The sequence below is a fragment of the Bos taurus genome, chromosome X, assembly GCF_002263795.3.
Source record: "Bos taurus isolate L1 Dominette 01449 registration number 42190680 breed Hereford chromosome X, ARS-UCD2.0, whole genome shotgun sequence".
NCBI lineage: Eukaryota > Metazoa > Chordata > Mammalia > Artiodactyla > Bovidae > Bos > Bos taurus.
This window is the reverse complement of record NC_037357.1, coordinates 123,006,342-123,032,538: the sequence shown is the minus strand read 5'-3', so window position 1 is coordinate 123,032,538 and position 26,197 is coordinate 123,006,342. Positions and strand designations below refer to the sequence as shown.

At 35.6% G+C, this 26,197-nt stretch overlaps 1 protein-coding gene across 6 annotated transcripts in view; it reads right to left on the bottom strand.

Moving 5' to 3' along the window:
* Positions 1-26,197, bottom strand: part of RPS6KA3 (ribosomal protein S6 kinase A3) — a 159,200-nt gene that overhangs the window by 28,476 nt on the left and 104,527 nt on the right. For all 6 annotated transcript variants that reach the window (XM_024987870.2, XM_005228374.5, NM_001098937.1 and 3 more), the window contains 7 exons: positions 23,420-23,501; positions 6,727-6,807; positions 5,926-6,005; positions 5,220-5,326; positions 2,552-2,589; positions 2,178-2,320; positions 1,931-2,001 (listed from right to left, as the gene is read on the bottom strand). In XM_024987870.2, the coding sequence (XP_024843638.1) occupies positions 1,931-2,001; positions 2,178-2,320; positions 2,552-2,589; positions 5,220-5,326; positions 5,926-6,005; positions 6,727-6,807; positions 23,420-23,501 (602 nt within the window). The remainder of the gene's footprint in view (positions 1-1,930; positions 2,002-2,177; positions 2,321-2,551; positions 2,590-5,219; positions 5,327-5,925; positions 6,006-6,726; positions 6,808-23,419; positions 23,502-26,197) is intronic.

Below are 26,197 nucleotides of genomic sequence, written 5' to 3'. Positions count from 1 at the left end.
AATACCCTGGCCTACTATCCCCACTGCTCCTATTACTATAGTGAATTATTGTATTTGTTTGTTTAGAGTAATTCCTTAGTTTCCCCCACTAGAACGCAAACTCTGTGAGACGACAGAAGATTCTGTCAGTCTTATTCACACTGCATCCTAAGTACATACATATAGCAAGACCTCAATCATCTGTTGAATGAGCTGTGGGGACAAATGATACAGAGTCACCTTTCAAACAATCTGTCACTAATTTGAGCAACCAAGAAATTACCGGTGACTATAGTGAGAGACGTTTCAACAGGGTGGTAGAAGTGAGCAACAAACAGGCTATGGTTATGATAAAAGCAGCCAAAAAGGTAACAAAAAGCACAGACTATTCTTTAAAGAGCCATAGTATCAAAAGAATGCAGAAAGATGCAGTAGAACCTTGAAAAAAAGGCCAAGTCAAAGAAATGGTTTGATTTTTTCAACACTAGAGTGTGAGTATTAATTGAAAGGAGGGGCCAGAGTAGATAAGAGTGATGAAGGTTCAGTGAACATTTGTTTACATAGCAAATACTTTTTAACGTTTTTTTTATTATGAAGGATAACATAAAAGTGCAAAAAAACAAAACAAAACAAAAACCCCAAACCAAAGTACACAGCTCAATGACTGACCACAAAGTGAACAGTCATCTGACCAAGAAATATAAGATTTCCAGAACCACTCATCCAATGTAACTACTTTCCTTATTCTGCCACAGGCTTTTGCCATCTAAATATGGACCCTAAGAACTATGTTTTAGTTTGTCTGCTTTTAAAACTTTATAAATAGAACCACCTATGTAGTATTCATTTTTTGTATCTGAATTGCTTTTGCTCAACATTCTTGTGAGGTTACCCAAGTTGTATATAACCGTGGTTTGTTAATTTTCTTTCCTGTATGGCACACTACACCCATGGGCAAAAGACTTCAGCCTATTTTTGTATGGCTTTTGAACTACAAATGGTTTTTACATTTTAAAAGTGTTAGAAAGAAAGAATAAACAATACAAATATCTGATAGAGACTGTGTGTGGCCTACAAAGTCTAAAATATTTATAGTCAATCCCTGTTGTAGTCCATTGTATGAATTTACCATAATTTATTAGTCCATTCTTCTGTTAACAATCTAATTTCTAACTTTTGGTTATTATAAGTAATGTTGCTATGACTATCTGAGTACTGGTTTCTCAATGTGCAAGAAGTACCTTGATACATTTTTCAAGTTCTCTGCACTGAGTTCTTACATAATTTCTAGATTTATTTCTAGGTTTGATTTTTTTATACTATCATAAACAGAATCTTTTTTTAAAAATTACATTTTCTGTTGCTAGTATTCAATCATGAAATAGATTTTATTTATTGACCCTTTATCCAGCAACTCTATCAAGCTCTTATTAATACCAAGGATTTATATCAAGATTTGCATTTTCTATGGACACAATCATTTTAACTAAAGGACATTTTTTCTTTTTTTTGGCCATGCCATGTTATATGGCTTGTAGAATCTTAGTTCCCTGACCAGGGATCAAACCTGGGCCCCTGGCAGTGGAAGTCTGAAGTTCTAACCACTAGACAGGCAGGGAATTCTCAATGACAATTTTATTTCTTCTTTCTAAATCTTAAACTGCACTTCTTTTGGTTGCCTTACTGTACTTGCTAGTACCTTCAGAACAATGTGAACAGAAGTAGAATAATGGGCATATTTGTCATATTCCAAATCTCAAAGGTAAAGCTTTCAGTATTAGCATGAAGATAATTATATGGGTTTGTTCATATTTCAACCACATAATATGAATATCATATCAAGGAATTTCTTATTTATTATACTATATCTAACACTCTAAAATCTCATTTTTTAGTGTGAAGCACTGATTTTTAAATCTCATCAAAACACACGCACTCAAGGCATACTTACTTAAGAATCATAGTCATTGTTTCTTTTCGATCTTTTCCTTGGAAAGGTAGTGTACCAGTGAGCATCTCAAACTACAAAGAAAAATAAGAGGTATTAGTAAGTATAAAATTTTATCAAAAAGACAAAAAGCATCGTTTTAATGACAATCAAATCTTCTAAAATTGCTATAGAATAAAATAAGTGACATATTTTTACTATAGTCACTACTGAACTTTTCAAAAAAATACAAAAAAGCCTCAAACCTTACCATCAACACACCAAAAGACCACCAGTCTGCACTCTGAGTATGACCTCGACGATTAACTACTTCTGGAGCCATGTATTCCACAGTTCCACAAAAAGAATATGCTTTCTTTTCATGGTCAATAGACTCTTTACTTAGGCCAAAGTCTGAGAAAATAAATACCAATTTCATAAATACCCTACAATAATTTGTACATACAAAGTTCAAACGTTGACTTCCAAAGTTTACATTAATAGTTCTAATATTTACATTAATTACTTAAAAATTCTAATTCAGGTTTTTAACACAATATGTTACTTAATATTTATATCATGATCAACCTTAAAGGAAATTATATAGAGCAGGAGAGACTATTTTAACAAAATGAGGATTTTTACCTGTTAACTTGATATGACCTTCTTCATCAAGAAGAATGCTGAAAGACAACAAAGTCAGAAAATCTTTTCAAACCACTAAAGAGAGATTTTTAGAAGCTAAAACTGAAATTACTTTGTTAAGCATCAGACCACTACAGTCATTCCAAAACATTGCTTTAGAATGTGAATAAGAAGGCAAAGGTAAAAGAGGAGAAAAACTATTCTTCTGGACACACACATATAACAAATCCCAAAGGCAAAGTGATATAAACTTGTATTAAAGAGACAGGGACACTTGAGAACTATGAGGAAAGGAACTAAAACCTATTCCTGTAAGTTGCTCTTTCTAGTGCCTTTCTACACAGGTAGCCTAACTAAACTCCCTAGTGCTTGAACAACAGACAAAGGGTCTAGAAATTTAAGCCAAATGTGTTAGAGCTGTCACTTTCTTGGTCTTTTAAAAGGCATCTGACTTAGTCATTCCTTCCTAGTTTATTTTCTGACACAACTTACACAATCCTCTTCTCTTCAACACACCTTCCTCACACTCCTTGCTTTTCTTTGATTCATCCTTTTATTGTGTATATTGGTATTACCCAGTGTTTTCTTTTTCAGTAAACTGAGAGCTCCTTGAGACTTTGACCTTATTCATCTTGTAGTTCAGTGTCTGGCAGAGCACAGATAAGAAATGTACATTGCATGAATGAGACCAGTCTGTAAAGGGCCAATACAGCATGCCAAAGACTTTGGAGTTCTTCTCAAGGGCAATGGAGATCATAAAAGATTTACAAGCAAGGAAGGCAGAGATAATCAAATCTGTGATTTTAGAAAACAATTTAGAAGGAAAAATAAAGAATATTTATTGTGCTCTTAGGTATGGGTTATGATAAAGAACAGAAAGCTAACCAAAAAAATCACATGGATCTCAATGAAGTTATGAGCCATGCCATGAAGGGCCACTCAGGACAGACAGGTCATGGTAGAGAGTTCTGACAAAATGTGGTCCACTGGAGAAGGGAATGGCAAACCACTCCAGTATTCTTGCCTCAAGAATCATGGACAGTATGAAAAGGCAATATAATATGACACTGAAAGGTCAGTGCCCAGGTCAGTAGGTGTCCAACACGCTATGGAGGAAGCGGAAAAATAGCTCCAGAAAGAATGAAGAGGTTGGAGCAAAGTGGAAACAATGCTCAGTCGTGATGTGTCAGGTGGTGAAAGTAGTCTGATGCTGTAAAGAACAATACTGCATAGAAAACTGGAATGTTAGGTCCAAGAATCAAGGTAAATTGGATGTGGTCAAGCAGGAGATGGCAAGAGTGAACACTGACATATTAGGAATCAGTGAGCTAAAATGGATGGCAGTGGGTGATTTTAATTCAGATGACCATTAATATCTACTACTGTGGGCAAGAATCCCTTAGCAGAAATGGAGTAGCCCTCATAGTCAGTCAATAAAAGTCTGAAATGTAGTACTTGGGTGCAATTTCAAAAATGACAGAGTGATCTTGGTTCGTTTTCAAGGCAAACCTTTCAACAACACAGTAATACAAGTCTATGCCTCAACCTAATGGTTCTATGAAGACTTGCAAGACCTTCTAGAAGTAACACTCTAAAAAGACATCCTTTTCATCATAGGGACTTGCCTCCAAGTCCATCCACACTGCTGCAAACGGCAAAATTTTGTTTTTTTATGGCTGAGAAATACACACATCTTTTTTATCCATTCATCTATTGGTGGACGGTTAGGTTTCTTCCATTATCTTGGCAAGTGTAAATAATGCTGCCATGTACACTGGAGTATGTGGACTATATCTCAATAAAACTATTTTTAAAAATTCTTGATAGAACAAGGTTCTTGTTTATATCCTTTTAAAAAAAAGGATGAAAAAAACCCTCTCTTGCTCAAAGTGGTAGACAGTGAACACTGACAAATTAAAGCACAGAACTGTGTGCAATTTTTAAATATTAGTTTCTTGGTAACCACTACTATAAAAGTAATGCAAAATTTGCTCAACTCACACTAAAAATTTGAAATCATGTCGAGAAGAAAATTTTCAATAAATGGTATTTGGAGGAAACAATTAGCTCCATGACATCCCTCATACCAAAAATTTTCTAGATGGAGTTAAAGTAAAAAAAAAAAAAAAAAAAGAAACCATGAAATTAGAAGAAAAAAAAAATCTGATCATGAATTTAGCCAGGTTAGAGAATTATGGCTCCTAAGAATAGAAGCCATAGAAGAGATCTCAAAAGATTAGTAGACCTGAGAAAAAAATACTTGTGCAGGTTAAAATAATATAAAAATTTTAAATAAACTAGAAAAGCATATCTATAATAATGTCAAATGGTAAAATCTTAGCTTATAAAGAATGGTCTCTTACAAATCAATGAGAAAAAAATAATGCTCCAAAAGAAAAACTAGCAAAGGCAATGAACAGAAAAATCACAGAAAAAGACAAATTGCCAATAAATCTATGAGCATAGATTTGAATGTAAATGAAAACAAGATAACGTGAACAGATATTTTGATTAACAGAAATGTAAAAGTATGAGAATACAGAGGGTTAGCAGAAATGTGAAGCACAGGCACTCTAACTCAATGTTTGTGGTAGTTCAAACATTTCTTTGTTTTACTGCTTAAATAATTACATTACATTGTATTAAACTTAGCAGCATGATTCCTTACTTTTCTGGTTTTAAGTCTCTATAGATTATTCCCAGGCTGTGTAGATGGTCTAAAGCAAGTGCAAGTTCAGCCAAGTAGAATTTGACATCTTCTTCTGTGAACATCACCTAAAATAAAATAATAATTTTTCTGTCTTTATTTTCTTTCGGTGTTTGCTATTTTTATTTAAAGTTCCACTCTACAGTTTAAATATTAAAAGGTATAAATATGCTATTAGATGTAGTTTCCTGTACAATTCACTTATGGAAGATATTTGCAAAGATGATTACATCAGCCAATTAATGACTTACTAAATGCTAAATATGTACTGTGTGGGAAATAATTTTACATTTTGTTAAATAACAACTATATTCAGATTGTGCCACTGTTGCCCCACCATAATAAAATCTTCAGAAATGAAAAATGATTTTTACAATGCATGCTGAATTTCCACTACTGATTGTTCAAGGATATTTGTTGATATATTATTGCTTCTGAAAAACCTAAAACTAAAAGAAGCAGGACAAAAGACAGTTTATCAATTTAAAAATCTACCTTCAGAATAAATTCAAAAGTTAGTAAAATAACTCTTTTTGGTTCTGATTCTTCAATGTAAGAATCGTGTGCCACTTGAGAAAATATGATAAGCATAATACTGAAACATAACAAAGCTTTACTTAAAACAGGATGCATATAAATAGATTTAAAATAGAGATTAATTATATACCTCTTTGGATAAGCGTGTAAACAAATCTCCTCCCCTGAGAAAGTCCAATATAAGATACAACTTCCCTTCAGTTTGAAAAGCTGAAAGAAGAAATAAAAATTTCCATTTAATTCACAGTTTAATTTTGGGGGCTTACATTAGGTCAACTCATTCACAAATAAATACTATTTTAGCAATTAATGACTATATCATATATCTAAACTAATTTTTATTTACAAGTTAATCACCAATTCCTCTTCGTTTTCATGTAGAAATGTTAAATGCAGTGTTTCTTATTATGGAACCACTAGAACATTTGTTAGATTTTATTCAGGCAATAGTCTTTCAAGAATACAATAGTTCTAAAACATGTGGTCAGTAAGAAAAATTCCTAACAGAAAAGACTTACTTAACCATGAAACAAAATACAAAAACCATGTCACTTAACTACAAAAAAAATGTGGACTGGTTAGCTTTAATTACACATAAGAACATCAGGATGTCTATATTAGGGATTTTTCTTGCTTTTAAGTTAGGCTAAAATATTGGCACATTTAACTTTAAAATGATTATTATTACCCATTCCTATGGCTATTACTCAGAAACTATAATGTTTAAAAGAAACATGAAGCTAAATGCAACAAAAGCTTTTAAAATTTATCTAAGAAGTAATGGTTCCATTTCCATGACTTACTAGATGTATCTACGAGACATATATGAATATATACAAGTAAATATTTAGATACATTTGTATATCTGCATGTAATCAGGCAGTGGGAGAATGAGGTTAAAGGATGAAGTAGGAGGTTGTTCATAACTTACCATAATGCAACTTGACGATAAAAGGATGGTTAACTTCTACCAAGATATCACGCTCCATTTTTGTCCGAACACGGTCTCGAACTATAAAATATTGTACATATGGCTATACTGCAATAGCTTCCAGAGACAATCTTTGAAATAAAATCTCTTTGGTGACTACATTAAATAAAATTTTGCTTATATGTATGAAAGTATGAATTCACATAGAAATAAAATTATTATAAATAAAACTATTTATTACTCTTAAATTTTCAACATTAACTAATTTTTTTAACTAAATTATATTACCAGAAAAAATTGGATATATTTATAAAACCTGTGTTCTACATTAAAAAAATAGAGAACATATTAGATGTGGCTTTAACATTATTTACATTTGACCCTGTATGTGGGCAAAGATCTCTTTTACCAACAAAACATTTCCTGAAATGTTCATTTCATCAAAGTTATGAAAATTGGCCAAAAAAGCAACTTTAAAAAAATGGCATGTTAATGAAATATTAAAACACAAAAATATGAAATAGGTTTAAACACCCCTCCCTACCAACCATATCAACTCAATTCAACAAACATTCATTAAGCATCTAAAATATGTGGCAGACAAAGTGAAGGACAGATATACCCCAAAAAGTCTATTTTGAGGGAGGCAGGAGAATAGAGATACTGAGACGAGATACTGTGGTGCAGCTAAAAGAGTAAAGATTTTTGGAATTAGAAAAATCTGGATACTGATCTGTGTAATCTAGAGCAAGTTACTTAAACTCTCTGTGCCTCTATTACCTTTCATCTATAAAATGGGGCTAACACCACTGTATCTTTGGGGGCTGTGTGACCATTTGAGATAAGGTTTGTACATCCCAGAGCCTGATATAAGAGATATTCAATTATAGCACCATGTATATATGATAAAGTTATAGTACCATGAATATGATAAAGCAATAAATGATGCATTACCACCAGGAATAAGTACAAGAATTCAGAAAAGAGAAAGATGAGTTTTACTTGCACAGGAAGGCTAGAGTGAAGAGGTGTTTAGGACTCTCACAGTAGAATTTAGATGGGCAAGAAGGATTGGACACAGAGAAGAAAAGTCCAGGTATAGAGTACCAGTGCAAGCAAGGACATGGAGGCATGCATGATGCACAAGAAGGAATCTAATCAGTGTTGAAACTGTTTCGGGGTAGGTGGGGTAGGTGGGGGTGAGGTGGGGGGAAGGAAGGGGAATGTGGGGGAGGATGTGAAGTAGGGAGGATTCAGATTCCTGACAATTTGGAATGCCAGGATGAATTTACATTTGACCCTGTATGTGGGCAAAGATCTCTTTTACCAACAAAACATTTCCTGAGCAAACTTCTGTGTGCCAGGCACTGTGAGATACAAATAAAATAATCTCCAAGAAGCTCATAATCTGGTGGGAATGAGACAAGTAAACTGATGATTAATCATCTGATAACTACTCTGTTGGTAGCTGAATGGATTTAAGAGCTGAAAATAATCATTCATTAAAGTTTTTTTTTCTTTTGTGTAATAAGGACAAATCACACATAACTTCTATTTTTCAGGCCAAAGAGACTGCATGGTTATGCCAAAGATTAAATAGAAAGAATGGAAGAGTCTTTTGGGGGCACAGGGGTGGGAACAGAGTGTTAGTTTCCTTGTCAATTAAAGGTGACTACTGATATTTAAAACTCAGATATAAGCCCTCTGGAAAAAATAAACAAAGCTTAAAAAAAAATCCTACATTTGCCATTGTACCAGTTTTCTACCTCCAAATGGGAGATTTTGGTGCCAGTGACTGAAAATATGCAAAACTAGAAAAGGAATCAATTGCTTTGATATCAATACAGTTTTTTACCTGACTTGCTTTGTTGATATATCAAATTCAGTTATCAATCTCTGATTTTGTTATTTTGTCCTATCACTGCTACTCTGGTGCCTCATGTCCAACAGGCCCTTTCTACTATTTATGTGAATCACCTAGGTCTGCTGACAATTCTATTCTACTCTAGCCCAAAACTGCCCTTTTTTCCATTGCTACTCATAGAATCTTGGATTATATTCTGGTTACTTTAAAGCTAGATTCCAAATTTCTATCTCTTTCAGTAATTATACAAAGCTTATTATTTAAAAATCACTCCTCTGCTCAGTAAGCAGCAAAAATACCTATCATTATATTTACTGTTTATCACTCTTCTGTTATTCTACTGCTATAAAAAAATTACTTGGGAGTTAAGAGCTATAGTTTAGTGGCCATGCTAATAACTAGATGAGTTACCCTGGTAAAATCCTTTGTTCAGGGACTTTCTACCTCCTTCTGTATAAAATAAGAGGCTGGAACCAGATAGTTTTCTTTTTAATATGATTATCTTGTCAGATAGTTTCCTTATAAGCAACATTGATGAGACCTTGTTTAGTTCAAAATGAACAGTAAGATTCACTCACTAAAGAATTCCTTCCTTTTGTTGGAGACAGGTCTATACAATAGTTCCAATCTGGTTTCTTTTATGTATATAAAGACCTAGTGACAAATATAAATCATCTTACGATCAAGAATTTTGATTAGGATATTAGTGGTTCAGAAGAACCACTAATTTTATATTAGTTAAACTCTAAATCCTGAAATAGAAGTTGTTAATACTGACTCATGTTGGCAAAGCAACTACATTCCTCAGGAATAATTTGTATTACATACTAGTTATTAGATTTTAAACTCGACTTGACTTGAACATGAGAACGAATAAGAAGAAATGCTGTTTGTGTGTCTAGAATTACATATTAAACAAATGCTTTAAGAAATAGTTTACAAAACCTTTTAGGCCCACAGATTATTAGGACAAGAGTCCCTATAAACTCAACCTAATACTATTGACTTCTTTTTGACCCCATTCATTGTATTAATAGAAACTTCAAAATGGAAAGAGACTTCTAATTAAACATTAATGTTTTACTTTCTACTTTCTTTCAAAAATCCTAATGAAATTACAATAAGGGGAAAATTACACATAAACTCACAAGGACAAAAAAGAGAAGACACAGTAGCAGAAACTGACTAAGTGGTAACTCACACAGCAGATCAGAGAAAGCTAAAATCTAAGCTTAAGGAAAAGAAGCCAATGAGAATTCAGAAAATTCTTGCCACAAAATCCCTTCCAACTAGCTTTTTGGTACTTCACTTTGACAAATTTGACAAAAGAAAGCAAAGAATTCCCAAGAATTTAAGAAAAGACTCTAAACATGAAAAATAGCTACCAAAATTAACAGAAAAGTATAGATCCTGATTCAAACAAACTGTAGAAAGAAAAATGAATTCTAACAATAGGGACAACTGGAAATCTGAACAGTTATCAGACATCTGTACAGTAAGGTTTTTTCAGATATAATCACAGAATTATATTACTTCTTTAAAGAGTCTTGATCTTCTGGAGATACACACCAAAACATTTATGCAAGAAATTATACAATGTCTGAAAACTGCTTCAAATATCAAAACAAGGGAAGGGGAAGAACACAGATAAAAAAGATTGATCATGAGTTGAGAAATACTGAAGGAAAAAGAAGAGTATATGGGGGTTCTCTATATTTTTCTGTTTCTTTCTGTAGATGTTTGACACTCTCCATAATAAAAAGTTTTTAAAAATGAAATAATTAGAGAACAAGGAAAAATCTAGGAAGTTAAAAATAATGGTAGAAACAAAAAGTCAATAGAGGGTTGGAAGATAGTTGATAACATTTCCTAGAAAACAGGAAAAAAATAAAAATTAATCAACAAACCCAGAGGTTCAACATATCCAAAGAGTAGAAGTTGTAAAATGGAGAAGAAATTTGACAAAATACTTTCCCAGAACTGAAGAAATGAGTTTCTGGATTGAAAGAGACCACCCCATTTCTGGTACAATGAATTTTAAAAACCCACACTAAAGAAATACAAGAACACCAGGGATAAAGAGTAGATTGATTATAAAGACTTCTAAAGAGGAAAAGCAGCTTACACACAGACTGGGAACCAGAATGGCAATAAATTTCATAACTGCAACATAGGAAACTGGAAGACAATAGAAACAATGTCTCCAAATTTCTGAGGGAAAATTATTTTTGATCTAGAATTTTTATATCTAGTCAAATTATAAATTGTGAGGGGGTAAAATAAAGGCATTGTCAGACATGTAAAGTTGTAAAAAAATTTACTGTCCAACCTTTCTGAAGTACCTCCTAGAAGATGTATTCCACCAAAACTATAAAGCAAACTCAGAAAAAGGTAGATACAGAATTTAGGAAAGGAGATCTAATCAGCAAAGATGTGAAGGATATGTGACTTCAGTATACTATCTGGCTCAGTAAGGAACAGCTTTTATAAAGCATCATGGAAATATTACTAGGAGGACATGAAAAGGCAACTTGTGTGTAGATGGTAGTATAAAAGAACTAAATCCAAAACTTCCATGGTAGGAAGTCAAAAGACTATGTCCTCTAATGAAAATGGGCAAAGAATTACAAGAATACTGAATGTACTTTACAATATCGTATTGGTTCTGCCACACATCAACATAAATCCACCACAGGCGTACACATGTTCCCCACTGTAAAGTAATTAGCCTCCAAAATAAATAAATTTAAATTAAAAAAATAAAATACACATCATCACACAAAAAAATAAAATAAAATTGGGCAAAGAAAAAAAAAAAGAATACTGAATGTAGAGGTAAAAGGCATAAGTAGTGGCTAAAGAGATTGAAGTCATTGTCTCTGAGGGTCAAGAATTGGGATAGGGAGGAGGATAGGAAAAGCACTGATATTTTATAAGACTCTATATGCAGATTACTTTGAGAAAAATAAAAATTAAATTTAAGAACACACCAGCAACCTACAATTCCAATATGTCAAGTATCTTCACTTTTCTATGGTCTCTTCTATAGCTTATATCTTTATGCTTTAGGTAGACAAATTTGTTATAATGTTCACTTGCAAATTTTTATTACATTCATCTTTATGCTCACATTTGAAATAGTTCATTTAAATAATATTCTATTAAGTGGTATACCATAATTTTATAAATAGTTCTCTATTTTTCTTTTTTTTCCTTGCCAAACTACATTTTTTTTTGCTTTTTTTTATTTTTTATTTTTTTAAATTTAATTTTATTTTTAAACTTTACATAATTGTATTAGTTTTGCCAAATATCGAAATGAATCCACCACAGGTATACATGTGTTCCCCATCCTGAACCCTCCTCCCTCCTCCCTCCCCATACCATCCCTCTGGGTCGTCCCAGTGCACTAGCCCCAAGCATCCAGTATCGTGCATCGAACCTGGACTGGCAACTCGTTTCTTACATGATATTTTACATGTTTCAATGTCATTCTCCCAAATCTTCCCACCCTCTCCCTCTCCCACAGAGTCCATAAGACTGTTCTATACATCAGTGTCTCTTTTGCTGTCTTGTACACTGGGTTATTGTTACCATCTTTCTAAATTCCATATATATGCGTTAGTATACTGTATTTATGTTTTTCCTTCTGGCTTACTTCACTCTGTATAATAGGCTCCAGTTTCATCCACCTCATTAGAACTGATTCAAATGTATTCTTTTTAATGGCTGAGAATTACTCCATTGTGTATATGTACCACAGCTTTCTTATCCATTCATCTGCTGATGGACATCTAGGTTGCTTCCATGTCCTGGCTATTATAAACAGTGCTGCGATGAACATTGGGGTACACGTGTCTCTTTCCCTTCTGGTTTCCTCAGTGTGTATGCCCAGCAGTGGGATTGCTGGATCATAAGGCAGTTCTATTTCCAGTTTTTTAAGGAATCTCCACACTGTTCTCCATAGTGGCTGTACTAGTTTGCATTCCCACCAACAGTGTAAGAGGGTTCCCTTTTCTCCACACCCTCTCCAGCATTTATTATTTGTAGACTTTTGGATGGCAGCCATTCTGACTGGTGTGAAATGGTACCTCATGGTGGTTTTGATTTGTATTTCTCTGATAATGAGTGATGTTGAGCATCTTTTCATGTGTTTGTTAGCCATCTGTATGTCTTCTTTGGAGAAATGTCTATTTAGTTCTTTGGCCCATTTTTTGATTGGGTCGTTTATTTTTCTGGAGTTGAGCTGTAGGAGTTGCTTGTATATTTTTGAGATTAGTTGTTTGTCAGTTGCTTCATTTGCAATTATTTTCTCCCATTCTGAAGGCTGTCTTTTCACCTTGCTAATAGTTTCCTTTGATGTGCAGAAGCTTTTAAGGTTAATTAGGTCCCATTTGTTTATTTTTGATTTTATTTCCAATATTCTGGGAGGTGGGTCATAGAGGATCCTGCTGTGATGTATGTCAGAGAGTGTCTTGCCTATGTTCTCCTCTAGGAGTTTTATAGTTTCTGGTCTTACGTTTAGATCTTTAAGCCATTTTGAGTTTATTTTTGTGTATGGTGTTAGAAAGTGGTCTAGTTTCATTCTTTTACAAGTGGTTGACCAGATTTCCCAGCACCACTTGTTAAAGAGATTGTCTTTAATCCATTGTATATTCTTGCCTCCTTTGTCAAAGATAAGGTGTCCATATGTGTGTGGATTTATCTCTGGGCTTTCTATTTTGTTCCATTGATCTATATTTCTGTCTTTGTGCCAGTACCATACTGTCTTGATAACTGTGGCTTTGTAGTAGAGCCTGAAGTCAGGTAGCTTGATTCCTCCAGTTCCATTCTTCTTTCTCAAGATCGCTTTGGCTATTCAAGGTTTTTTGTATTTCCATACAAATTGTGAAATTATTTGTTCTAGCTCTGTGAAGAATACTGTTGGTAGCTTGATAGGGATTGCGTTGAATCTATAAATTGCTTTGGGTAGTATACTCATTTTCACTATATTGATTCTTCCAATCCATGAACATGGTATATTTCTCCATCTATTAGTGTCCTCTTTGATTTCTTTCACCAGTGTTTTATAGTTTTCTATATATAGGTCTTTAGTTTCTTTAGGTAGATATATTCCTAAGTATTTTATTTTTTCCGTTGCAATGGTGAATGGAATTATTTCCTTAATTTCTCTTTCTGTTTTCTCATTATTAGTGTATAGGAATGCAAGGGATTTCTGTGTGTTGATTTTATATCCTGCAACTTTACTATAGTCATTGATTATTTCTAGTAATTTTCTGGTGGAATCTTTAGGGTTTTCTATGTAGAGGATCATGTCATCTGCAAATAGTGAGAGTTTTACTTCTTCTTTTCCAATTTGGATCCCTTTTATTTCTTTTTCTGCTCTGATTGCTGTGGCCAAAACTTCCAAAACTATGTTGAATAGTAATGGTGAAAGTGGGCACCCTTGTCTTGTTCCTGACTTTAGAGGAAATGCTTTCAATTTTTCACCATTGAGGATAATGTTTGCTGTGGGTTTGTCATATATAGCTTTTATTATGTTGAGGTATGTTCCTTCTATTCCTGCTTTCTGGAGAGTTTTTATCATAAATGGATGTTGAATTTTGTCAAAGGCTTTCTCTGCATCTATTGAGATAATCATATGGTTTTTATTTTTCAATTTGTTAATGTGGTGTATTACATTGATTGATTTGCGGATATTGAAGAATCCTTGCATCCCTGGGATAAAGCCCACTTGGTCATGGTGTATGATCTTTTTAATGTGTTGTTGGATTCTGATTGCTAGAATTTTGTTAAGGATTTTTGCATCTATGTTCATCAGTGATATTGGCCTGTAGTTTTCTTTTTTTGTGGGATCTTTGTCAGGTTTTGGTATTAGGGTGATGGTGGCCTCATAGAATGAGTTTGGAAGTTTACCTTCCTCTGCAATTTTCTGGAAGAGTTTGAGCAGGATAGGTGTTAGCTCTTCTCTAAATTTTTGGTAGAATTCAGCTGTGAAGCCGTCTGGACAGGGGCTTTTGTTTGCTGGAAGATTTTTGATTACAGTTTCAATTTCCGTGCTTGTGATGGGTCTGTTAAGATTTTCTATTTCTTCCTGGTCAAGTTTTGGAAAGTTGTACTTTTCTAAGAATTTGTCCATTTCTTCCACGTTGTCCATTTTATTGGCATATAATTGTTGATAGTAGTCTCTTATGATCCTTTGTATTTCTGTGCTGTCTGTTGTGATCTCTCCATTTTCGTTTCTAATTTTGTTGATTTTTCTCCCTTTGTTTCTTGATGAGTCTGGCTAATGGTTTGTCAATTTTATTTATCCTTTCAAAGAACCAGCTTTTGGCTTTGTTGATTTTTGCTATGGTCTCTTTTGTTTCTTTTGCATTTATTTCTGCCCTAATTTTTAAGATTTCTTTCCTTCTACTAACCCTGGGGTTCTTCATTTCTTCCTTTTCTAGTTGCTTTAGGTGCAGAGTTAGGTTATTTATTTGACTTTTTTCTTGTTTCTTGAGGTGTGCCTGTATTGCTATGAACTTTCCCCTTAGGACTGCTTTTACTGTGTCCCACAGGTTTTGGGTTGTTGTGTTTTCATTTTCATTCGTTTCTATGCAAATTTTGATTTCTTTTTTGATTTCTTCTGTGATTTGTTGGTTATTCAGCAGCGTGTTGTTCAGCCTCCATATGTTGGAATTTTTAGTAGTTTTTTTCCTGTAATTGAGATCTAATCTTACTGCATTGTGGTCAGAAAAAATGCTTGGAATGATTTCTATTTTTTTGAATTTACCAAGGCTAGCTTTATGACCCAGGATGTGATCTATCCTGGAGAAGGTTCCATGTGCACTTGAGAAAAAGGTGAAATTCATTGTTTTGGGATGAAATGTCCTATAGATATCAATTAGGTCTAACTGGTCTATTGTATCATTTAAAGTTTGTGTTTCCTTGTTAATTTTCTGTTTAGTTGATCTATCCATAGGTGTAAGTGGGGTATTAAAATCTCCCACTATTAATGTGTTATTGTTAATTTCTCCTTTCATAGTTGTTAGCATTTGTCTTACGTACTGTGGTGCTCCCGTGTTGGGTGCATATGTAATTGTTATATCTTCTTCTTGGATTGATCCTTTGATCATTATGTAGTGACCTTCTTTGTCTCTTTTCACAGCCTTTGTTTTAAAGTCTATTTTATCTGATATGAGTATTGCTACTCCTGCTTTCTTTTGGTCCCTATTTGCATGGAAAATCTTTTTCCAGCCCTTCACTTTCAGTCTGTATGTGTCCCCTGTTTTGAGGTGGGTCTCTTGTAGACAACATATGTAGGGGTCTTGTTTTTGTATCCATTCAGCCAGTCTTTGTCTTTCGGTTGGGGCATTCAATCCATTTACGTTTAAGGTAATTACTGATAAGTATGATCCCGTTGCCATTTACTTTATTGTTTTGGGTTCGAGTTTATACACTGTTTTTGTGTTTCCTGTCTAGAGAATATCCTTTAGTATTTGTTGGAGAGCTGGTTTGGTGGTGCAGAAATCTCTCAGCTTTTGCTTGTCTGAAAAGCTTTTGATTTCTCCTTCATACTTGAATGAGATCCTTGCTGGGTACAATAATCTGGGCTGTAGGTTATTTTCTTTCATCATTTTAAGTATGTCTTGCCATTCCCTCCTGGCTTGAAGAGTTTCTATTGAAAGATCAGCTGTTATCCTAATGGGAATTCCCTTGTGTGTTATTTGTTGTTTTTCCCTTGCTGCTTTTAATATTTGTTCTTTGTGTTTGATCTTTGTTAATTTGATTAATATGTGTCTTGGGGTGTTTCTCCTTGGGTTTATCCTGTTTGGGACTCTCTGGGTTTCTTGGACTTGGGTGATTATTTCCTTCCCCATTTTAGGGAAGTTTTCCACTATTATCTCCTCAAGTATTTTCTCATGGTCTATCTTTTTGTCTTCTTCTTCTGGAACCCCTATGATTCGAATGTTGTAGTGTTTAATATTGTCCTGGAGGTCTCTGAGATTGTCCTCATTTCTTTTAATTCGTTTTTCTTTTATCCTCTCTGATTCATTTATTTCTACCATTCTATCTTCTAATTCACTAATCTTATCTTCTGTCTCTGTTATTCTACTATTTGTTGCCTCCAGAGTGTTTTTAATTTCATTTATTGCATTATTCATTATATATTGACTCTTTTTTATTTCTTCTAGGTCCTTGTTAAACCTTTCTTGCATCTTCTCAATCCTTGTCTCCAGGCTATTTATCTGTGATTCCATTTTAGTTTCAAGATTTTGGATCAATTTCACTATCATTATTTGGAATTCTTTATCAGGTAGATTCCCTATCTCTTCCTCTTTTGTTTGGTTTGGTGGGCATTTATCCTGTTCCTTTATCTGCTGAGTATTCCTCTGTCTCTTCATCTTGTTTAAATTGCTGAGTTTGGGGTGTCCTTTCTGTATTCTGGCAGTTTGTGGAGTTCTCCTTATTGTGGCGTTTCCTCACTGTGTGTGGGTTTGTACAGGTGGCTTGTCAAGGTTTCCTGGTTAGGGAAGCTTGTGTCGGTGTTCTGGTGGGTGGAGCTGTATTTCTTCTCTCTGGAGTGCAATGAAATGTCCAGTAATGAGTTATGAAATGTCTATAGTTTTGGGGTGACTTTGGGCAGCCTGTATCTTGAAGCTCAGGGCTGTGTTCCTTTGTTGCTGGAGAATTTGCTTGGTATGTCTTGCCCTGGAACTTATTGGCCCTTGTGTGGTGCTTGGTTTCAGTGTCGGTATGGAGGCATTTGATGAGCTCCTGTCAATTAATGTTCCTTGGAGTCAGGAGTTCCCTGGAGTCAGGGTTTGGACTTAAGTCTCCTGCTTCCGGTTATCGGTCTTATTTTTACAGTAGTTTCAAAACTTCTCCTTCTATAGAGCACCATTGATAAAACATCTACATTAAAGATGAAAAGTTTCTCTATTGTGAGGGTCACTCAGAGAGGTTCACAGGGTTACATGGAGAAGAGAAGAGGGAGGAGGGAGTTAGAGGTGACCCAAATGAGATGAGGTGAATCAATAGTGGAGAGAGTGGGCAAGCCAGTAGTCACTTCCTTATGTGCACTCCACAACTGGACCACTCAGAGATGTTCACGGAGTTATACAGAGAAGAGAAGAAGGAGGAAGGTGACAGAGGTGGCCAGAAGGATAAAAGGGGGAAATGAAAAGGAGGGAGACAGACCCAGCCAGTAATCAGTTCCCTAAGTGTTCTCCACCGTCTGGAACACACAGAAATTCACAGAGTTGGGTAGAGTAGAGAGGGGTTAGGGAGGAGACACAGGCGACCTGGTGGAGAAAAAGGAGAGTCCAAAGGGAGAGAGAGCAGTCAAGCCAGTAATCTCGCTCCCTAGTGAAAAATGGGTCCTGAAGATTGGGTTCTTAAAGGTACAAAATTGGTAACAAATACATAAAAGCAAAAATTAAAAATCTAGAGTAGAGTTTGGAATTTCAAAAATACAATGTTAAAGAAAAGAAGAAGGAAAAGAAAGAGAAAAAAATGAACAAACAAAGGTTGCGAAAATTATAAAGAAAGTACAGGTACAAAATTGATAACTAATACCAAAAAGCAAAAATTAAAAATCTAGAGTAGAGTTTGGAATTTCAGATATACAATGTTATATAAAAGAAGAAGAGAAAGAAACAGAGAAGAATAAAAAAAAAAGTCACAGAAATTATATAAAAAAAACTATAGGTACAAAATTGATAACATATACCAAAAAGTGAAAATTAAAAATCTAGAGTAGCATTTGGAATTTCAAAAATACAATGTTAAAGAAAAGAAGGAAAAAAAAAGGTCAAAAAATTATAAAATATATATATATGAAGTTTGCTGAAGAAGAAAAAAATAGGGTCTTTTTTTTTTTTTTTGCAAAGTAATAGGTTATAGAAGTGAAAATTAAAGGAACAATAGAGGACTTAAAATTTTTTTTAATTAAAAAAAAAAGAAAGAATGATCGTAAAAATAATAAAAATACATCTAGGACTTTCTTGGTTTTGTTGTGGGTGTTGTGGGTTCAGTTCATTTTTGGCTAGTTCCTTGGTCAGACTTATACTTCTCAAGATCTACAGGCCCCTTCCTATGTAGTCCGTAGTAACCACAGGGTTTTGATCTATTGCCAGTAGCTTCCAAGGCGTTTCCCTCTGTTATATCTTCTTCTGTTTGCTAGTCTCTTCAGTATCTGGTTTCCGCCCTGACACAAAGGGGACGGTAGAGGACACTTTTTTTTTTTTTTAGGCTTACTTGTTCAGTCGCGCTGTGGGGAGGGAGGGATGCTGCAAACAAATAACACTGGCGTGGGCTCGCAGTGCCTCAGCCACCCTGGGTCTGCCTCCGCTCACGGCGCGTGTAGCCACCCTGCCCACACTGCTCGGGCTCTAGGTTGTTCCGCCGGCAACAATCCGAGGCCGGCCCTGGGTTGCATGCACCTCCCAGGTCCAAGCCGCTCAGGTTCAGGCACTCGGGTAGTCCTCAGAGGCGCAGACTCAGTTGGGCCTGCGTTTTGTGCTCTTCCCAGGTCCGAGCAGCTCAGGTGATGAGGTGTTTGGCGAGTGCCAATGCTGTGACTTATCGCCTCCCCGCCACTCGGTTATCTGGGTGTAAAACCGGCACACCTTCTCAGGCAGATGTTGACCGTCCAGACCCCCAAGAAGTTTTAGTTAGCAAAGAAGCCTGCTTACAGTTTTATAGATAATGTCTCTCTGGGGCTGCGATTGCCCCCTTCCGGCTCTGGCTGCCTGTCACCGGAGGGGGAAGGTCTGCAGCCGGCTATCTCTGTTCAGTCCTTTGTTCCGTGCGCGGGCCTGGCGGTCTTAGGTTAGGGCTGGCTTTACGCGTGGTAGATATCCCACAGTCTGGTTTGCTAGCCCAAATTATTTCGCTCAGATAGCGCTCAGGGTATTCAGGCCAGATTCTTACTCTCAGCGATGCAGCCCGCACCGCGCCTCCCTGCCCAGCCCCCGCTTGCTAATGGCAGATGCAGGCGTCTGCGCTGCTTCTCCGCTGGGGGAGTTACCCTAGGGCTCGCAATCTGCGCGTTTTAATTGTTTGTTTATTTTTTCTCCCTGTTATGTTGCCCTCTGTGCTTCCGAAGCTCAGAACAGATTCGGCAGTGACAAGGTTTCCTGGTGTTTGGAAACTTCTCTCTTTTTAAGATTCCCTTCCCGGGACGGAACTCCGCCCCTCCCTCTTTTGTCTCTTTTTTTTTGTCTTTAATATTTTTTCCTACCTCCTTTCGAAGAGTTGGGTTGCTTTTCTGGGTGCCTGATGTCCTCTGCCGGCATTCAGAAGTTGTTTTGTGGAATTTACTCGACGTTTAAATGCTCTTTTGATGAATTTGTGGGGGAGAAAGTGTTCTCCCCGTCCTACTCCTCCGCCATCTTGGCTCCTCCCCCTTTAGCTCTTTTTTTAATTTTTTATTTTATTTTATTTTTAAACTTTACAATATTGTATTGGTTTTGCCAAATATCGAAATGAATCCGCCACAGGTATACCTGTTTTCCCCATCCTGAACCCTCCTCCCTCCCCATACCCTCCCTCTGGGTCATCCCAGTGCACCAGCCCCAAGCATCCAGTATCGTGCATTGAACCTGGACTGGTGACTTGTTTCATACATGATAGTATAAATGTTACAATGCCATTCTCCCAAATCTTCCCACCCTCTCCCTCTCCCACAGAGTCCATAAGACTGTTCTATACATCAGTGTCTCTTCTGCTGTCTTGTATACAGGGTTATTGTTACCATCTTTCTAAATTCCATATATATGTGTTAGTATACTGTATTGGTGTTTTTCTTTCTGGCTTACTTCATTCTGTATAATAGGCTCCTGTTTCATCCTTCTCATTAGAACTGATTCAAATGAATTCTTTTTAATGGCTGAGTAATACTCCATTGTGTATATGTACCACAGCTTTCTTATCCATTCATCTGCTGATGGACATCTAGGTTGCTTCCATGTCCTGGCTATTATAAACAGTGCTGCGATAAACATTGGGGTACACGTGTCTCTTTCCCTTCTGGTTTCCTCAGTGTGTATGCCCAGCAGTGGGATTGCTGGATCATAAGGCAGTTCTATTTCCAGTAAAACTGATGCAGGGACATTATTCTTAGTGTTTTCAAAGGATAGAAAGCTGGGATCGGGGCCATCCGGACGGGCTTGGAGTGTTGAATTCGCGGACTCTGGTCAGTCGACCTGAACAGGCTCTGGCGGGCCTCTATTTTTCAATATTTATAAGATTTTAAATTCTTGATATTGTAAATACTGTTGCAATGAAAAAATGACAAGTACACAAAATCTTCCTTTAAGATTATTTCCTCAGGTTACTTTAGCAGCAATAATGGCTTGCTATACTTAATGCAAAACAGCTTTCTAATTTATGTTGCCATCATATGAAAAAACTCATTATTTTACATGCATTTATCAGAAAACTGAGACATCTTTCCAAATATGGTTTATTTTGTCCCCTTATATAAAATGTATTCTAAAACCCTGTAGGTGGAGGTTGTAGTGTTATTTCTTAGGAACTCCTAAACCAATCATTCCTTTTACATTTATTAGTTGGAATTCTACTGTAAGAAAGAGCTTTCTGTTGTTCTCCATGAATTATTTTATGGATTAACCCATGGATTCTTTATTCAGTGGGTTGTAATCGATCACTATCATTAATTACTGCAATGTTTAAACTGTCCTAGATTTGGCCAGTAGGAGTCTTTTAGTAAATTCCTTATATATTACTATTTTGTGATATCTAAGGCAAATTATCTCCTGATTTCCTATTTATACTACTTTTCATTATATGAAGGGCCAATAATTTTTGTATTGTCAATCTGCTTATAATTTGTGATTTGCTCAACATTTCTTCACAAGTTTTCTAGGATGTGTTAAATTGTAAAATTCAGTTAGATTGTTGTTTACTATGGTATATGGTTTAAGAGAAGACTAACTTTTTTCCAGGTTGTTCAGAAGGATTTCAAGCAAAATTTATAAAATCAGTATTAAACTTCTCATTTTCTGGACATATGCTTTGTCATACAGCACAGCAATTAATATTTTTGTAACAAATACATTAAACTTTAATATATAATACTTCTGTACTATTTTGTCCCACTGGTTTATATACCTATATTATTTCCCCCTCAAAATACATTGAATTATTACTGCTTTCGGAGAAGGCAATGGCACCCCACTCCAGTACCCTTGCCTGGAAAATCCCATGGACGGAGGAGCCTGGTGGGCTGCAGTCCATGGGGTCTCGAAGAGTCGGATACAACTGAGCGACTTCACTTTCACTTTTCACTTTCATGCACTGGAGAAGGAAATGGCAACCCACTCCAGTGTTCTTGCCTAGAGAATCCCAGGGATGGCGGAGCCTGGTGGGCTTCCATCTATGGGGTCGCGCAGAATTGGACACAACTGAAGTGACTTAGCAGCATTACTGCTTTAATAAGCTTTAAGCCTGATAAAGCTTGTTCCTTTCTTCTTCTCTTTTAGAATACTCTTTGAGGCATATGTTTTCAAGTGAAATTTTGAATATTTCAAGGAAAACGCAACAGGAATCTTGAGGATATGGAGCTAACTAGATGACTAGTGGAATACTGAGAATCTTATTAGCCTTCTCTAAAAGAAATTGGGCATGTTTTTCCTTTCCTAATATCTTTTAGGTTTCTCAGAGTTTCATTGTTTCCTTTATATATATTATGCACAACACAAGTGCTGTTATATACATGAAAACAAACTACTTCTGTTGCTTCTGTATATGAACTCTCTTAAATAAGCTGGAGAAGACTTCTGAGAGTCCCCTGGACAGCAAGGAAGTCAAACAAGCCAATCTTAAAGGAAATCAACCCCGAAGCAAACTTCGGGAGATGGTGAGTAACAAGGAGGCTGGCATGCTGCAGTCCATGGGGTCACAAAGAGTCAGAAACAACTGGATGACCAAACAACAGATGTAGCTGTATAACATGGGATTCCTGAGTATGAAGTTATAAAAAATAGTGACACAGAGTAGGACACTAAGGATATAATTTTAATGCCCTGGTCCCAGCAAGAATCAACTAAGTAGTAGGTCAGGAAGTGGACACTAGATAGGAAAGAAAAAATACATTCAGGAAAGAGCAAAAGAACAGAAGCAATGGATGGTATTTTTAGAAGAAGATGAAATTTCTTGAAATGATGGCAAAATCCAGCGTGAGTTACTAATTGGGAAGAATAACATCAGAAATAGTAATTGATCATCATAAATATTCCTTCCAGAATATTTTAAAACCTTTAGAAAATACAGATAAACTTGAAGAGGAAAAAGAGATGTTAGGAATCAACACATAAAACAATTAGAGGTTATGTGGTAAAAAAAAAACCCAATACTACTTTTAAAAAGGAAGATTTAAGTATTTTGAAATCTAGGTACAATTTTTTCTAAGAGACTGTTTACCTACAAGAACCAATTTGCAGACCAGAAGTCAAAATGTTAAAGTCCTTAGAATAAAAGCTATTGTGTGTCATAAATTAATTAGTACATTTTTAAAATATTAAAATACTAATATGAACTGGTAAACGTATCAAACCTAGTTTTAATATTCTAAACTTCTATTTGCCTAAAACCCAAGAAAAATTTGTCATACTTCTTTCAAAACATGGCAACTCCCATTATCACTAGTCATATGAGTCCTAGTCTTGTAGGAAAAAATCCACTAAAACAAAGTCTAAATTTAAAGACAGTAATAGGAACAGATTCAGAATTTAAGTAACTGGCTGAGAAATCATATGAGATCAATTGAGATTTTTCGTCTGTTCATACTACACGAACACTACAAACTGCAGTAGCACTTACCTTTCAGTGTGGCCTTCTTCAGTACTTTCATGGCGTAAAGCTGTCTAGCATCAGAGCCTGAGATTTTTTTGACTAAGAAAACCTGTATTTAAATAAGAGAAAGTAAGTTTTACAAAGTATCACAAACTATGCTATTGCTAAAATAAGACTCCTATTGTAATACAGCTTATTAGAAAGATTCTGGTACATTAACTATTTTCCTCAAACTCTATCAATTATAAACACAATGAATTGTAAACAGTGCTTATAACTTTAGGTGTCAATATAAGTGAACACATTTCTTATTGTTATTTGCCAATTCCCTGAAGATCAAATAACATGTAAGACAAGGAAAAATCTTTAAAACATGTAGCAATCAGTCTAACATGTTTAAAGTATAACACAGGTGGTAACTACTCTGCTTTTAACAGAACAAAAATTCTGATTCCATAAAAATTGTTATACAGGAGTTCCCGTTAACCATAATTTTCTGCTGATTCAATTCTGTTGAATAGTCTTTTCTATATAAAAACTGCCGCAATTTCTCATTTACTGGGCAGAGCAATTTATTTTTATTTTTAAATTGAAGTATACTTGATTTACAATGTGTTAGTTTCTGGTGTACAGCAAAGTGATTCCATTTATATATTCATTCTTTTTCATTTTGGTTTACAACAGGATATTGGATATAGTTCCCTATGCTATATAGTAGGACTTTGTTGTTTGTCTATTTTATATATAGTAGTTTCTATCTGCTAATCCCAAACTTCTATTCTATCCCTCCCTTATCCTCTTTCCTCTTTGGTAACCATAACTTTGTTTTCTATGCCTGTGAGTCTGTTTCTGTTTTGTAAATAAGGTCATTTGTATCATATTTTAGATTCCACATGTACGTGACATCATAGGATATTTGCCTTTCTCTTTCTGACTTACTTCACTTAGTATGATAATCTTTAAGTCCATCCATGTTGCTGCAAATGGCATTCGTTTTATTCTTCTGTATGGCCAAGTAATATTACATTGTGTATACACACCACATCTTCTTTATCCGTTCATCTACTGATGGACATTTAGGTTGCTTCCATGTCTTGGCTATGTAAATAATGCTGCTATGAACACTGGGGTACATGTATCTTTTCAAATCAGTTTTCTCTGGATGTATGTCCAGGAGTGAGATTGCTGGATCATATGGAAACTCTATTTTTAGTTTTTTAGGGAACATCCATAGTGGCTGTACCAATTTACACTGCCACCAACAGTGTAGGAGGGTTACCTTTTTTCCACACCCTGTCCAGCATTTACAATTTGTAGACTTTTTATTGATGGCCATTCTGACTGGTGTGAGGTGATATCTCACTGCAGTTTTGACTTGGGCAGAACAATTTAAAACACTTATACTGAAGAAGCCTACTCATAAATACTTAATGTAAGCTAAGTCAGAACCCTGCTTCCCCATCTTTTAAAAATAAAATATACACATATAACCTAAATATTAAGAATACAATTCCCAGGTATGTAACTGAGCTTCTTGATTTTCCAAATATTTCCAAAATTCAGTGTGAGATTTATGCAAAATGAATAAAGCCTGCTCTAAATAACTCACAGTCATACTGCTGCTGCTGCTGCTGCTGCTAAGTCGCTTCAGTCATGTCCAACTCTGTGCGACCCCATAGATGGCAGCCCACTAAGCTCTTCTGTCCCTGGGATTCTCCAGGCAAGAACACTGGAGTGGGTTGCTATTTCCTTCTCCAATGCATGAAAGTCAAAAGTGAAAGTGAAGTCGCTCAGTCGTGTCCGACTCTTAGCAACCCCATGGACTGCAGCCTACCAGGCTCCTTCGTCCATGGGATTCTCCAGGCAAGAGTAATGGAGTGGGGTGCCACTGCCTTCTCCACACGGTCATACTATAACATAGCTAATACAAAACTATCAATATATCCCCTCTACTCATTTTGACCATGAGTTTCATGATCTTTTCCATCAAACTTTTCAACAGACTTGCTAAAGTCTGTTTAAACAGACTTTTAACAGACTTTTTTCTCCTACCCATTCTTTTAACAGACTTTTTTCTCCTAAACAGACTTTTAACAGACTTCTTTTTTCTCCTACCCATTCTTTTAACAGACTTCTTTTTTCTCCTACCCATTCTTTCCTAGCAGTGCTATTGAGCTGCCACAGATGCTAAGAAGAGACACAACTATAATCAAGGAATAATTCTACGGTCAGCTCTCAATTATCTGCATCAGCACAGTAGACTATTAGCACAAAATCAAAAACTGATTCATTCAACTGATTCTGGTGCAAGGCAGAGTTCCTCACTTTGAGAAATTTTTCCAAAGACAATGGGCAATGACCTCACTGAAAAGTGCCACAGTGTACACAGAAACCCTGATGCAGGGTATGCTTCTCTGCCTAAATCTTTCCCCTTGTCCCCCTTCACTGGTGAAACTTTCTTTCAGCCAGCTAGCAGTGAGCCAACTTGGGGAGAAAAAGTGTATTCTCAGTCAGGGTGGTTCCTAAGAAGGAATGATGTTCAAATATTAAAGGCAGTCAGAGATTATGAGTATTTCTGATCTGAAATAAATTCTAATTAGGTAGGGATAGTGAGGATTTATATGATATTTATATTTATTCTTAAGAGTCCCTAATCAAGTTTCTTTGGGCCATTCTACAAGAAATATTGTCTTCATGGGTTGCAAGCTTTCTTCACCCTTCTTTGAAAGCACCCTCTTCATACCTTTCAGCACATCTTAGTTTTTGCAAATGACTTTCACAAGGATTTGTAATGCATCATTCATG